This window comes from Narcine bancroftii, chromosome 1, assembly GCF_036971445.1.
Source record: "Narcine bancroftii isolate sNarBan1 chromosome 1, sNarBan1.hap1, whole genome shotgun sequence".
Taxonomy (NCBI): domain Eukaryota; kingdom Metazoa; phylum Chordata; class Chondrichthyes; order Torpediniformes; family Narcinidae; genus Narcine; species Narcine bancroftii.
In genome coordinates this window covers 338381778-338397535 of record NC_091469.1, presented here as the reverse complement: position 1 = coordinate 338397535, position 15758 = coordinate 338381778, and the positions used below count along the sequence as shown (strand labels likewise).

Below are 15758 nucleotides of genomic sequence, written 5' to 3'. Positions count from 1 at the left end.
CAGCCGGTTAGCACACTTACACCACATATCTGTAGAATACCAACCCTCTGCAAACTCCTGAGGATGTAGAGGAGCTGACGTGCTTTTATTTTTCCACAATGCCATTAGTGTGTTAGGACCGGTAAAGATCCTCTGAGATAGTGACTCCCAAGAACTTAAATTTGCTCACCCTCTCCACCTCTAATTCCCCCAATGATCACTGGTGTTTCCGCTCCGTAAATGGTTATATGGTTATATGGATCACATACTTCTGGTTTTCCCTTTGTGAAGTCAACAATCAGCTCATTGGTTTCGGTGGCATTGAGTGCAGAGTTGTTTGGTACACATTCAACTAAGATTTCCGTCTTGCTCCTGTATGCTGACTCATCACCCCTTTATCTACATCCCACTACCTTGGTATTGTCAGTGAATTTGTGGATGATGTTCTTGTCATACCAAGCCATACAGCCATAGATGCAGAGTGTATAGAGCAGAGGGATAAGAACATAGCCCTGTGGTGTTCCAGTAGTGAAGGAGATTGTGGAGATGTTCTTCCCAATCTTCATTGATAGTGGTCTGGAGCTGAGGACATCCAGGATTGAATTACACAGTGGGGTGTTGAGGCCCAGATCTTGGAGTTTGCAGATCAATTTTGAGGGGATGATAGTGTTAAATGCCGCACTGTAGTCAATAAAGAGCATCCAGAAGTGTGCATCTTTGCTGTCCAGATGTTCCTGGGCTTTGTGTCGAGCCAGTGAGAAGGCATCTGTCATAGACCTGTTGCTACAATAGGAGAATTGGAATGGGACCATGTCCCATTCAGACAGGAGCTGATACGTTTCAACACCAGCCTTTCAAAACACTATCACTGCTGATGTGATTGCCACTGGTCGATTGTCCAGTGGTATTCACCATTAACAAAACCACTGTCAGTTTTGTTTCATTGATTCTATTGTCCAATGTCAACACTCAGCCCATCTTCCAAAGCATTGTTGCAAACAATTTAAGAATCCATATCTATCCAATTTATTTATTACATCATGGATGCAAGTCAGAAATTGAAGTAAAATGGCACAATGGTCTGCTAAATCTGATTTTGAAAAAGAAATGGATCAAACATAATGGGGAATGGGTTTTCCAAACCCTTTTCTTCCAACAAGATTCGAACAAGTCTATCAACAATCATAGTTTTCCAAATGTTTTTGCGCTGTATCCATAATGTGAGGTGAACCCTTCACTAACAATAGCTTTGACTAAATGTTAAGAATAACAGCATCAGCTACAGTGGCTTGGCACCAACACACAGTGATGCAGCTGGTGAATTTGCTGTCTCATAATGCCAGAGACCTGGGTTTAATTCTAACCTCAGTTGGCATCTGCATGGAATTTGTACACGTAGGTTTCCTTAGCGACTTCCAGTTCCTTCTATATGCCAAAGACGTGCAGGCTGGTCGGCTAATTGGTCAGTACAGATTGCTTCCAGTGGGTGGTAGATCCTCAGAGGAATTGATGAGAATGAGGGGAGAATTTAAAAATTGGGATTAATGAAGGAGTAATGCGGTTAGCACAATGCCTTTACTGTGCCAGAGATTGGAATTGTGGTTAAAATCCCACACTGCCTGGAAGGAGTTTGTACGTTCTCCCTGTGTCTGCATGGGTTTGCTCCAGTTTACTTCCACCAATCAAAACATACCGAGGCTGTAGGTTAATTGGGTGTAAGTTGGTCGGCACGGACTTGTGGACTGAAATGGCTTGTTACAGTGCTAGATATCTAAATTTAAAATTTAAATTTGATGCAAATAGGATATTTATGGTTGGCAAAATGAACTGTTTCCATGCTGTCTCTATGACTCAATAAATAAGATTTATGCCTTCTGCATAAAGAATGGGGAACCCTATACAGAAATGGACATAGATGGTCAGGTCTGAAAAGGCAGCCATGACATTCCCAAGATAAAAGAAACACCAATTTAGATTATTTATTCATATTACAATTAACACAGAAATATTACAGAATGGAATTAGACCCACGTAATATTAATAATGGGATTTCTTTTGCACCAAAGCAAAATTACTCAATCATGGCTCAAGGGTTAAGGGGAAAAGGAGGGAAAGTAGAGCCGAACCCACTGATCTGATTGAATGGTGAATCATGCTCAACTAGCCAGATCACCTACCCAGATCCTGACCCTATTTTTGCTGTTCTTATAACCTGGTTAATGGAAGTCTCTGAAGTGGAGCTTTGGGGCCAGATTAGTAAGAATCTAAGAAAAAGACCTGAACAATGGAAATCTCTGAATTGAACAATGGGCTCTCCATAGTATATTATCCATAATGTAGATTGAATTAACATTGCTTGCCTCAATCCTTTTAACCAAAGATTAGAAAATCTGCAAACCTTTCAATTAAACTGTCACAAACCACACCTTTCATCAATTCAGGAAGGAAAGGATGTAGGGGCTTTGGTGGGGGAGGGGGTATGTGGATGGAAGCAAATTTTGGCAGGAGGCAGGGAGAATGGAAAATGGAGGTATGAAGCCGATAAAAGTGAGAGAAAAATGGCGATAGTTTGAAGGGGGCTGGGAAGAGAGAGAATTTTACAGGAAGTCAAATGAGAGCCATGGAATCACTTGCCTAGGATCGTATCTGGAAGATATTCTCATCAAAATGCAAAATCTAAATCTTTCCTTCCTTTAGGCCAGATCCATGCCAGAAATCTATGCTAACCAGAATGTAGTTAATTTGATTTGTCAGACCACAGAATTATCCTTGGACTTGCTTGGACCTGGTAGTGGTTAGTGCACCAGTATTACAGCACCAGTGACTCAGATTTGAATCTGGCGCTGTCCATAAGGAATTTTGTATGTTCTCCCTATATCTGCGTGGGTTTTCTCCAGGCATTTCAGTTTCCTCCCACGCTTCAAAACGTATGGGGTTGTAGGTTAATTAGGGTATTTTGGGCAGCTCAGGCTCGTGGGCCAGAAGGGCCTGTTGCTGAGCTGCATGTCTAAAAAACATGGTTCTCCATGTGTGTAACTTTCTACGTTCCTCTGAGTAACTGAGTGAAAAGAGAGCAAGTACAACTATGCTTCAAGATGATTACATTTTTTTTTACTCTCATTGCATAGATTAAGAGGTGGGTGTAGGAAAGAGAAATGATTGATCTGGTATGGAATCACAGTTTAAACTGTCAATCTTCTTTTCATATTATTATCCTATTTATTCACATTGCCCCCCAAAATTATGATTATAATTACTGCTTCTTGCTCCATTCCAACCACCTTGGATACTTGGACCAGACAATGCTACTTCTGCACTAAGGTGTCCAAGGCATTTGCTGGCATTTAATTTTGCATGTTCCAATCCTCACTTTGTGACTGCTGAAGTCCTAAAGTCCTAAACCTGATGGTTGCCCTCCATTGCTATTTCCCAGATGCTGAACTCTATGTGGCACTCATTGGAGATTGGAGAATTTCAGCACTTCTTCAAATCATCACGAGATTAGTCCTGGCACAGGCTCAACAACTCTAATTGTTAAAAAAGATATTCCATGGTTGTGGGAAGAAATGCAAGGAAAGAGAACTTTTTTGTTTCAAATAATGTATCTGATTTTTATTTTTTAACTTTAAAAAAATATAGAGATGCAGCACAGTTACAGGTCCTTCCGACACACAAGTCCATGCTGCACAAATACACCCATGTGACAAACAAACTATTAACCCTGTATATCTTTGGAATATGGGAGAAAACCAGACATAAAGCCACGCAGACAACTTCTTATAGGCAGCACTAGATTCAAATCCAGGTCACTAGCACTGTAATCATGTTGTGCTAACCACTATGCAAACCATGTTAATTGGGGTTTGATTGGGGTTTTAATCAACTTTCCAAGTTTGTTTCTTTTTATAAAAAATCTATTTTTTTTTTAACTGCTTCTGAATTTCCAGGATAATAAGACTAATTTCAAACCTGTGACAACAATTAAGATATAGAAGCTGAAAGCAGGACTGTTGACTGTCAAAACATCCAGGGGAATTGTCTGGAAAAGGCTTGCTCTGATACACCCATGTCAGCTAAGAGGCTCCATCTGTATTCAAGCACTGGCTGCTCAACTCCCGAACCATCTCATCTTGTAAGGTTGGCTCTAACTGATCAACTACGTTGAGGCTGGGATAGTGAGTGATGAGAGTGGAGATGACAGCTAATACTCAGGAAAGCCTGGGGTCATTTGTTAATTCCTACCAATATCAAAGTTAGAGAAAAAAAAATCAGTGCTTTGCTTGTTCCTTCAAGATTCACATTACATGACTTTGTTTTGGATTTCTTTAACTTTTCACATGGCTCAATGTTAGTTATTGAAGGAGATTATAATATATTACTGATTTAACTATAGAATCTGTACATTATCAAAAGAGCCATCACTTTTTGCCCATTCCTAATTGCCTTTGAATAAGTGGTTTGCTCAGAAGGCACAAATAAAGCCTGGAGTTGGCGAGGTCAACAGATTACCTGCCCTGAAGGACATTAATGAATGAGGTGGGCTTCTGTGACAATCCAGCAGTTATGAGTGTATTGACAATATCTGGTAACTTCAACTGATATGCCATCTTTATATTCTAAATATTTATATATAAACAAGTATTGGACACATCTTTCTATTTTTTCCCTTCATATTTTGTGATTAGAGTTTAAGAACACAAAAAAACCCCACAAATGATGAATATTAATTCACTATACCATACAGTTGTGGAGTAAATTGACAAGTTGCTATAATTGTGAATGTAATTTAAACTATACTGGCCTTCACTTATATTCACTTCACTGGTTACACTTATATATCAGGCATTCATTCTTAATTTAAGCTGCAAATTACTGGTATTTCACACTAAGTTGCTAAACAACTCTAAATTTGAATGATTTATTTTAAAACTTGATTATATTTCTTATTAATCAAAGACTTAACATCAAACTTTAGAACTGCTACTATTGGAAATGGTTTTCTCCTGAAATCACAATGTTTTAAAAACAAAAAAATAAAGTTGTTTTGAACATTACAAATTATAACAGTGTTAATAATAAGTACATTATATTTTTGTTAATCTTTTATTTGATCATAATTGTATCCAATTATTTTCTAGTTAATATCTAATATTTCATCTCCCTGAAAAATAAAAATGAATAGATAAGTTTCATATGCATTAAAATCTATTTAATAGAACAAGTGTTAAAGTGCTCAGTCACTGCTAGATTTCTGTTTGCACAGCCATTTTGCATCTCCACTTTGCTGAAGTTTAAACACTGATCCACAAGCCGAGCAATGGGCAGTTGAGAATAATTGGGGAAAGTATCACATCAATTCTTCCTCAGCAGTGTTGTCTGATTCGACAAGTTCTGGGTACTCAGCTGATGCTCTAACCCTGCCCTCAAATCCTCTTTCTGCGCCAATAGCCAGCTGACAACAGAAGGAAACCGAAATGGTTATATGGTTATGAAAGGTGATGGATTCTAATGACTGTGGTTAAGATAACTGAAGCCAAATTTTACAACCATTATTCCAGACTTGATGACAAGAAGGACAGAGAAGTCAAAATGACAAATCTAACTTGTGTTTTCATTACAATCCAATGTGTTGCTATGGAAAGCAAAGAGTGTCCCAAATATTTAAAACATTCTATCCCACAAGCTCCACTGATGACTTGGATATTATTATTGTGAGTCATTGAAGTGTATGTGTGCCCTTCTCTGGCCTTATATATTCCTCCAGTTGGTGCAAAGATAAACAATGCACAACACCCTCGAACAGCCTAAGCAAGGTTAAAGCAGAGGTTCTTCTTGGGAGTCTCATGCATTTTACAATGGAGTTTGAAATTATACATTACATTGAGCTGAAGCTGAAGCTGAAGCTCCAGAATACATCATTGTGTGAACACTCAAAGTGAACTTTGAGTCAATGTTTTATGGCCTCTGTAGGGTTCACTTGGGTTTGGTGTCGAGCTCAATGTAACCAAAAGTATCATTTCCTAAGTAATGCATCACAGATTATCTGGACATCCAACTGGAAGAGCACAGGTGAAATTCAGGGATGGACATCAATTTTTGTTGAAATCCCTGCAGGAAAATGTTACAGGCTACTACCGAAAGCTACATAAGATCCATTGGGAATGCAGAATACAAGAATGGGCTCATCCCTGCAGGCTGTTTGGTTATTTTTGCCTCTCCCAAGCCACATGTGCTCTTCAATCCAAAGAAAAGGGCAGTTGTAGGTCTCCAGGCAGGCTCCATGTAAATAATAATAACCAGGCCACAAAACAGGATTGATCCCCTCTTCTTTTCCATGAGTGCAAAATGCAAGAAATCTACTCCCTCATGGAAAATACAGGGATCATAGAAGATTCATGACTGCCCACAAAGGGGCATGGCCTATATCCATGTTGGTACATTTCAGAAAATAAACACGTCCGATGGGCAACCTGCTGGAGGAACTCAGCAGGTTGAGTACTATCAGTGGGACAGAATGTTTGGGTTTGGGAACGTTTAGCAAGATTCAGTGTTGACCAGACATGGTGAAGGATTCTGGTCCAAAACATTGACTATTCTCTTTCTTCTACTCATGTGTTCAACCCATTAATTAGTTCCTTTAGCAGATGGTTTGTTGCTATAGATTCCATCATTTGCACTTCTCTGTGTGAGACAGACAGCTAAATAAAACTGGTCCCTGCTTTTGCTGTAAAGCAAACTTGCTCAGAACACATATAAACCTTTGCTTGTTAGAACATACAATGTAGCAGGACAGTACAGGGCCTTTGGCTGTAGAGGTAGTGTCTACTAAGTCAGTGTATTACAGAACTCACAAATATATGCTAATTAATATATATATATATATATATATATAAAAACCCATATAATCCCGAACGAATCCCTCTGCCCCAATATATAGCATAGTTGAATTGGATTGCTCAGGAGACGCTCAAAGATCCCCCCAAATTTTTTTCTTAAAAAAATTACTAATTTTTAAGGGAAGACTTCACCGGTCTGAAGGACTCGAAAAAAGTAATTATTATTTTAATCCGATTATTCAAACATATGGGCTCCAGAAATTACAGGGCTGTTGTGATGGGAGATTTTAACTTCCCTAATGCTGACTGCGACCTCCTGTCTGCAAGAGGGATAGATGGGGCAGAATTTGTCAGGTGTGTCCAAGAAGGATTCCTGACACAGTATCTGGACCAGCCGACTAGAGGGGGGCCATACATGATCTAGTACTGGACAGGTGGAAGACCTCTCAGAAGGGGAACATTTTGGGGATAGTGACCACAGCTCGCTGAGCTTTAGATTAGTTATAGATAAGGATAAAAGCAGACAAAATGGGAAAGTGTTAAATTGGGAAAGCACTAATTATGATGGGATAAGGCAGGAAAATCAGAAATCCTCATTTGTATGAAAAATTTTGAAGCCGAAATGACATAATTTCAACTCCAAAAAAATTTTGGATGAATGAAAATATCCAAAACAATCCAATATCCTCAGTTATATGAAATGTTTTTGGAGCTGAACTGATGTCACCGTTTGAAAAAAACTTTGGAATTTTGGAAAAGCCTCTGAGTAGAATTTCGAGTTTTTGGTTATAGATTTATTCAGGTTGTTTTTGGTGAGAATTAAATATTACTTCATGCTTAAAAATCCTTCCCTTGTTGTTTGTTGTTTAAAACTGTTACAAATGATTTGTTGTTGCTACTAGGCTGTTTTTAAAAAATGACCTGTTTGTAGTGACCCACGCCTTGGGCCGACACAGGAAATGGCTGTTGAATGTGGCAACCGGCAAAGCATCCAGCGGGCTGAAATGCCTGTTTCCATAGGCCACTGGCAGAATGGTAAAACTGGCCAATCCCCGCCGGTGGATCGCAGGGAGCCCAAATTGGGGCCTGGGCATCTGCGGAAACCAATTGGCAGCTGGCCCGCTCAAGCCGCGCCCCAGCGGTGATGTGGCCGAGTTGACTATAAAAGGCAGAGCTGCCACTGAATAAACTCAGTGTCAAATACACTCCAAAAAGTAGAATCGTAGAATTTGTGCTACAGCCTTAGGGCTATAACTGAGAGCTATAACCTAGCTGAAGCCACAGTGACCTCGTTACAGTGGTAACCCTGACAGGTCCAAACATCGCTTTGGACCTGAAGATGGAAGAGCAACCTGCGATCAACGCCATAGCATTGAAGCTGCCCGGCTTCTGGACATCGCAATCATGGGTGTGCTTTCAGCAAGCCGAGGCGCAGTTTGCAATTCAACAGATCTCCGCCGATGACGTGTGTGACTACCACATGATCAATGCCCTCAATCAGGACACCACAGCTCACATCAACAACTTCCTCCAGCAGCCCCTGGTAAAAGGAAGGTATATGGGCATCAAAGAGCTGTTAACTCACACTTTCCTGCCTCATGAGCGACATGCTTGCTCTCAACGATGGCCATACCTTCTGCCCGCTTTTCCAGCAGATCTTCCTGGAGAGGCTGCCCAAGAACATCCGGCTGCTCATCGTGGAGGAAGACTTCGATGACCCCAGGAAGGTGGCTGCAGGACCAGACCTGCTATGGGGTGCAAAGAGGGACACCTGCGCTTTGCTCAAGCAGGTGACAACATCGCATCATTAGCTCCCAGCCAGGAAGATCACTGACCAACTGACAACCTGAACGCCATGCCCCAACGGTGAGCAGTACCATTTCTATCACCAACTGAGGAGTTCCAAGGCCCATCAATGCTGCACCCCCTGCGCGTTCCAGGGAATTGCCCAAGCCGGCCATCATTAATGGCTGTGATGACTGGCCAACTGCATACCCTGCTACACATTCAATACTCCCTGTTGGGCAAACATTTCTTGGTGGACACTGGGGCACAATGCATCATCATTCCCCTGACCAGCATGGAGGCCTGCTGTGGCAAAGTGGGGTGGGCTCTGAGCAGCAAATGGCTCCAACATCCAAACATTCAGCACCAGCACCATTCCACTACACTTCAGGGACAGACAATTCTCTTGAAAGTTTACAGTGGCAGCCATGCAACAACCATTACTGGGTGCAGATTTCCTGTGCTCCAACTCACTCCTGGTGGATATCAAGGGACACCTTCTGATGCATGCCCAGACATTTCAGTTACTCTCACTCTAGGCACTGAACTTCCCAGCCCCCACCTGCACTTAGTGAGCACTGCCAACAACGAATTTGCTCGGGACCTAGCAGAATTCCCCTCCATCACCACGCCTCACTTCCATTCGGCAGAGCCCAAATATGGGGTGAGCCACCAAATCGGTACAGAGGGCCCTCCCCTCCAGGGCAAGGCATAGCATCACCTCCCTGAGAAACTCAACCTAGCCAGGGACGAATTCAAAAAGTTGAAGGAACTCAGCATTGTGCGGCACTCTGAGAGTCCTTGGGCCTCCCCTCTCCACATGGTCCCCAAGCGGGTGGTTGGATGCCTTGCGGAGACTACTGCTGCCTCAATGAGGCCACCATACTGGACAGATATCCCATGCCCCATATCCAAGACTTTACCGCTAACCTGCAATGGGCATGGATATTCTCAAAGGTGGATCCCATCAGGGGCCATCACCAAATCCCAGTACACCATGAAGATATCCCAAAAACTGCCATCTGTGGATTGTTTGAATTTCTCCACATTCCCTTCAGGTTAAAAAAAAAAAGTGGCTCAGACTTTCCAGAGGTTGATGGACGCAGTGGACCAGGATCTGCATTTTTATTTTTTCTAACTCGACGACATTTTAATCCCCAGCCACACCCACACCGAGCACGCTGCCCACTAAACACAATTATTCTCCAGACTGAGCGATTTTGGGCTAACCATCAGCTCGGCCAGTTTGGCTGAGATACTATTGACTTCCTAGGCCATCATATCGACCAACATGGAGCCAGTCTGTTACCCACTAAGGTGGATGCTATTCGCTCTTTTCCCATGCCATCGATGGTGAAGGGACTACAAAAGTTTGCAGGTATGGTCAACTTTTATCACCGCTTCACACCTGCAGCGGCCCGCATCATGAGCCCATTCTTTCCCCTCATGGTAGGACCCAGTAAAAACATGCAATAGATCCAGAAGGTGACTGAGGCTTTCCAGGTCACCAATGCTACCCTCCTTGTGCACCTGCAGCCGTCCCAACCGCCTTTACGACAGACACCTTCAGCCAGTGTGTACTCAAGCAACGGGTGTACTCGAGCAACTGGTTAATTGGAATGGCAATTGCTGACCTTTTTCAGTAATCACCTCAGACCACCAGAGCTCAAGTACAGTGCCTTTGATAGAGAATTGTTAGCCTTATATCTAGCAGTTTGGCACTTTCATTAGTTCCTGAAGGGCAGGAAGTTCAGATTCACGGTCAGCCAGGCAATAGCGACACCTGTCCTACATTTCAGAATTTACAATGGACATTGAACACATAGCCGGCAAATCCAAACTGGTGGCTTATGCCCTATACCGTCCGGCTCTCTTGACTGTGCACGACTCTACCCCTGGCATCAACTACACAACCCTGACATTCTGGTGTACAGTGCTCACCAGCCTACAACTGGAGGACATCCAGATCGCCCCTGCCAATCGCATGTGCTCTGTGACACCTTGACAGGTAAACCTCGCCCTGTCATTCCAGCTGCATGGAAGAGGTGGGTTTTTGATGGTCCACAACTTGGCTCACCCTGCCTACAGTTAAAATGATGGTCAACAGGTATACCTGGCACAGCTTCCGCAACGAGGTAGCCCTGTGGGCCAGGACTTGTACAGTGGCAGTCATGCAAAATCCAGATTCATCAAAGCTTCACAACAGACATTCGAGCCAGCATGTCGCTGCTTCAGCCACATGCACATTGACATTTTGGGGCCCCTACTCATATCCAGAGGCCATGTTACCTCACAATGGTCGACCAGATGACCAGAGGTGGTGCCACTATCAGAGGTTATCACAGAAGCATGAACACAGGCTTTACTCAACAATTGGATAGTGCGTTTTGGGGTCCCCGAATACCTTACATCGGACAGGGGGCCAAATTCACTTCTAGTCTGTGGACAACCTTAGCCCAAGCCCTGGAGACCCAACTCCACCACACCACGGCGTATCACCCAAAGGTAAATAGGTTGGTGGAGAGGTTCCACAGACACCTTAAGCCAGCCTTAATGGCATGGTGAACAAACTCCCATTGGTCCTGTTAGGACCCAAGAATGATCTTGAGGCATCCTCTGCCGAGTTAGCCTACAACGCACCCCTAGTTATACTGGGCGAATTTGTGATGGCCCCTGTAGACTTAGGTGAACCACCGGTGACCACATTGTCCCACTATGTGAGCGCCTAGGCATCCTGGCCCCCACTAAACCTAGACCCCACGCCCAACCCTGCACTTTCATCCCAAAGAACTTCACTGACTGTAAATATGTGTTTGTTCATCGCGGAGCTCACCGGCCGCTTCTATCGCAGCCTTATGAAGGGCCACACCGTGTCATCAGACACAATGGCTCCACCTATGTTTTGGACATTGTTGGCAGGGAAGAGAATTTCATACTCGACCAGTTGAAACCAACCTACTTGGTCTTTGACCAACCGTCACTCAGTCTCCTAAAAACAGTGCCCGATTGCCAGTTCTGGGATGGGGGGGGGGTCGCATAGGGCCTGTGGCAACACAGGAAATGGCCATCGAATACAGCAACTGGCAAAGCATTGTACGGGCTGAAACACCCATTTCCATAGGTCGTCAGCAGAGGGGTGAAGCTGGTCAATCACCGCCAGTGGATTGCAGGAGGCCCAATCAGGGCCTGGGCATCGGAGGTAGCCAATCAGCAATTGGCCCGCTCAAACTACACCCTGGTGGTGACACAACTGAGCTGACTATAAAAGGTAGAGCTGCCACTGAATAAATTATGTGTTGAATACACTCTACTGGTGTGTCTGTTTTTCTTCTCCTGCAGACTCGAGCTACAGCCTTAGGGCTATAACGGAGGGCTATAAGCTAGCTGTTGCCATAGATACCTCACTATAGGTTCTCCGGAAAAAAAAAATTATCCGAAATTGGCCATGTCCAAACCATTTCGGATAATTAGAGCTGTACTGTATAAGGAAGCAAATGACAAATATCCAGCAATAATCAATGGATCTAGACCATCAGTGTTTAAATCAGAAACATTTCAGTGGAAAGAGACTATTTCAACTAAGCAATGTTTGTCCAGCTACAAACTTTAAAATCTTATATTTATGTAGATTTCTGCTTCTTCACCATGACAACAATCATTATAAAGCGATTGATATTCTTGTAGGCACATCATGAATCATCCAGGATCCTCTATTGAATATTTCATCATAGCTGCTCACACTTTCTCAATTATTATGCACACTTAGCAAAACATATTTCAAACCGGATCCATTTATAAGCTTATGAAACAAAAATTTGCCTCAAAACTTGCACCACCAGGAACTGATCCCACGTCAAGTTTCAAACTAGCATTCTATAACTTGGAAGGAGAAAAAGGTGGGGAAATAAAAGTTACCCTCAGTACTGTTCCCTTACATTCGTGAAGTTTTAAAGCATTCGGTGTAAAGTCTAGAGTTGGTGGTCACTGTTGCTTGAAGGCATCAACAAGGATATTTACAATGTCGCATCCCAGTATAGAGAGTAGACAGAATGAAAGCAGTTTGGAGGGTGGAGGGACTAAGGGTAGAAAGGTGTGGAGAAAAGAAGGGGATAGAAGGAAAAAGAAGGGAAGGATGAAAGGTGTGTGTTTGGTGTGGGTGTAAGGTCAAGCAATAATGGGAGGAAGTGGGTATGGGCCAATAAAGTGAGGGTCAAGATGGGTACAAGAACAGAAGATCCAAGCAAAAGTGCACCTCTAATGAGTGAGTCATTTCTCTGAGCCATTTGAAAGTCACCTCCTTGCAGCCACAGAGTGCAGAGTGGTGCAATGATAAAAGCAGCTGACATTAAGAGTAAGCCCACTTTTTGGAGATCTTGCCCTTATTATAATCTATGAAAATTCAAGTCCAATGTAGAAAATGTCCAAAAGTATATTGCTTGCAGCATGCCCAGAGATAAAAGCCTTTCACCACAGCTTGCTTCCCCCAGATTGCTGAAGCAGAAGAGAGCCTGGCCCAACAGCAGCCATGCAACTCAATGCTGTACTCACACAATAGGTGGTGTGTGAATTGCCTCAAATACATCATCAGGGGTGCTTGCTTCTTTGGCCAGGCTGGTCTTGTGTTGCTGAACTCTATTGTTGCTGGGCACAGAGATGATGATGTAAAAAAAAAGAATAGGCTAAATCAGACATGAACACAACACCATAATTTGGGATTCTGCATTTGGATGGGCCAGAATTAAAGCAAACAATCACTGCAATTCTTCTGCATCTTGTCTGCAGATATTTAGGTTGTTGTAAATTTTTAAATGTAATGGACAAGACTTTCCCAACAGCCTTAAAGGGTGGAAGAAAAAATGGATGCAAATGTAATGAAAGTATTTTCAACAAACTACACACCATATTCCAATCACATTTAAAAGGTATCTCAGTGAAGTGAGAGGCTTCAATTTGACAGCCATGTGGTATAATTAGCAATCATGATAAAAATGTTGCCTTCATGGAAAAACTATGTATTACTCAAAGGAGTTTGTGACTATTCTTTATGTATTCCTCTTTCATCATTATTGTGGTGGCTGGACAACCAGGAATTCCAGCTGGACATGAATTTGTCCTCTTCTCTTCCAGATGTTCAATCAAAGAGTTGATATTACTCAATTTCTAGTCCGGATTTATATAAGGAAAGAGTTAAATTACAAACAAGGAACAATCTTCTTTTAACCGACCCAATTGAAATTCAACTCTTAAGAACTGAAAGTCATGGCGATAAATCTGGAAAACTTGTGGCTAATCAATTAAAAGTAGCTTCCATTAGGAGACAGATAATAGAAGTGTGGAAAAAGAATGGGATTCTCACAATTGAACATATAGAAATTAATAATGTTTTAATGATTTTTACTCTAGGTAATATGTTTCAGAGTTTGCAGATAATAATGGCTCATTGATAAATTTTCTTGATCAACTTAATTTTCCTCCATATCCTTACAGCATCGTATAAGATTGGAGGAACCCTTCTCTAAGGAGGAAATCTCTAAAGCCATTTTATCTATCTATTCTAGGAAGGCACCCAATTCAGATGGCTTTCCTGGACAGTTTAAAAAAAAATCCTTTTCTCACTTATTGTCCTCCCGATTAAGTGCTGTCTTTTCTGAATCCTTTGCAAAGGGCACTGCACCCAAAACTTTCTATGAGGCTTCAATATCCCTGATTTAAAAAAAAGATCAAAGATCAGACTGAATGTGCCTCCTACAGACCTATTTCATTATTGAATGTGGATGTTAAGATTCTCGCTAAGGTGTTAAATAACAGACTAGAGAATATTTTACCTTCGATTGTTTCACAAAAATCAGACCAGTTTCATGAAAAATCACTCACATTTTAACATTATTAAATATAATATAGTCACCTTCTCCTAAAATTCCAGAATATGTTATACTTCTGGATGCGGAAAAAGACTTCAACAGGGTTGAATGGCAAAACATTTTTGAAATCTTACGAAAATTTAATTTTAGAACTGGTTTCATCTTATGAATTAAATTATTATACCATTCACCTTCGGTGCCTGTTGTTACGAATAATCAACAATTTACTTTATTCAACTTACAAGAGTCCACTCTTGTTTGATTTAGCTTTAGAACCATTAACTATTGCTTTTAATGATTCCAAGGACATTTCCAGGATTTCTGGAGCTATGCCAATATCCCTTGTAAGATTGATAAGAATCCATTTACTTACCTAGGAATTATCGTCACCAAGAACTACAAACATTTATTTAAGGAAAATTTTCTTAATTTGTTAAAACAAGTTAAGCAGGCATTGTCCAGATAGTCATTGTTCTTGATTTCATTAATTGGTCATATTAACTCTATTAAAATGATTATTTTACCCAAATTTTTATACCTATTTTAAATGTGGTCTTCATCCCCAAGTCAGTTTTTTATTTCCCTTGACTCTACCTTCCTATATTTTGACAAAACAAACAACCTTGGCTGAATAAGCTTCACTTGCAGAGATCTAAAAGGACTGGAGGCTTGACATTGCCGAATTTTAGATTCTATTACAGGGCAATCAATATAGGTTTTATCTCATTTTGGATTTAATATTTTAAATAGATTGGACCGCCTAGTCTAGGTCTTTTTGGAATTGAGGTCGGCATTTCCATTTTATCCTATGTAGGAGTAGCATTTTCTTTTTCTTTAGCTAAAGTTAACAGAATGATATACAGCCCTGTAGTATAACATCTATCTGTATTTAGTTTCAATTCAGGAATTTTTTTTTTTATTTAAAAGGATTTTCCTTATTAAGTTTTATATCATCTTATTACGTATATCCTCCTTCTTTATATGATTTGACATTAGTCATTTAGTATGATAATTGTATTTAGTATTTTTGAGACTTGTTGATTGACAGTTGTCCCATGTCTTTTGAACAACTATCAGCGGTTTAATTTACCAAGTTCACTTTTTTTTTTAGATACTTGTAGATCAGAAACTTTCTTTTTACAGGTTTAATTACCATATTTTCTCATGGCTTGTGAATCGACATGCTGGATGTAATTTTCAAATTACAACCCTCCCAGAAAGGTTTAATAACCTTTATATATGATATGTTTTCAAAATCTCATCATGTTTCTCTCGATAAGATAAAAAGAGCATAGGA

General features: G+C 41.3%; 1 protein-coding gene across 8 annotated transcripts in view; it reads right to left on the bottom strand.

The window, feature by feature from the left end:
• fhod3b (formin homology 2 domain containing 3b) overlaps window positions 1-15758 on the bottom strand; it is a 669782-nt gene that overhangs the window by 158261 nt on the left and 495763 nt on the right. For 4 of the 8 annotated variants that reach the window (XM_069909515.1, XM_069909535.1, XM_069909524.1 and 1 more), the window contains exon 11: window positions 13149-13241. The exons of the other annotated variants lie outside the window; for them this stretch is intronic. In XM_069909515.1, coding sequence (XP_069765616.1) covers window positions 13149-13241 — 93 coding nt within the window. The remainder of the gene's footprint in view (window positions 1-13148; window positions 13242-15758) is intronic. 8 annotated transcript variants of the gene reach the window in all.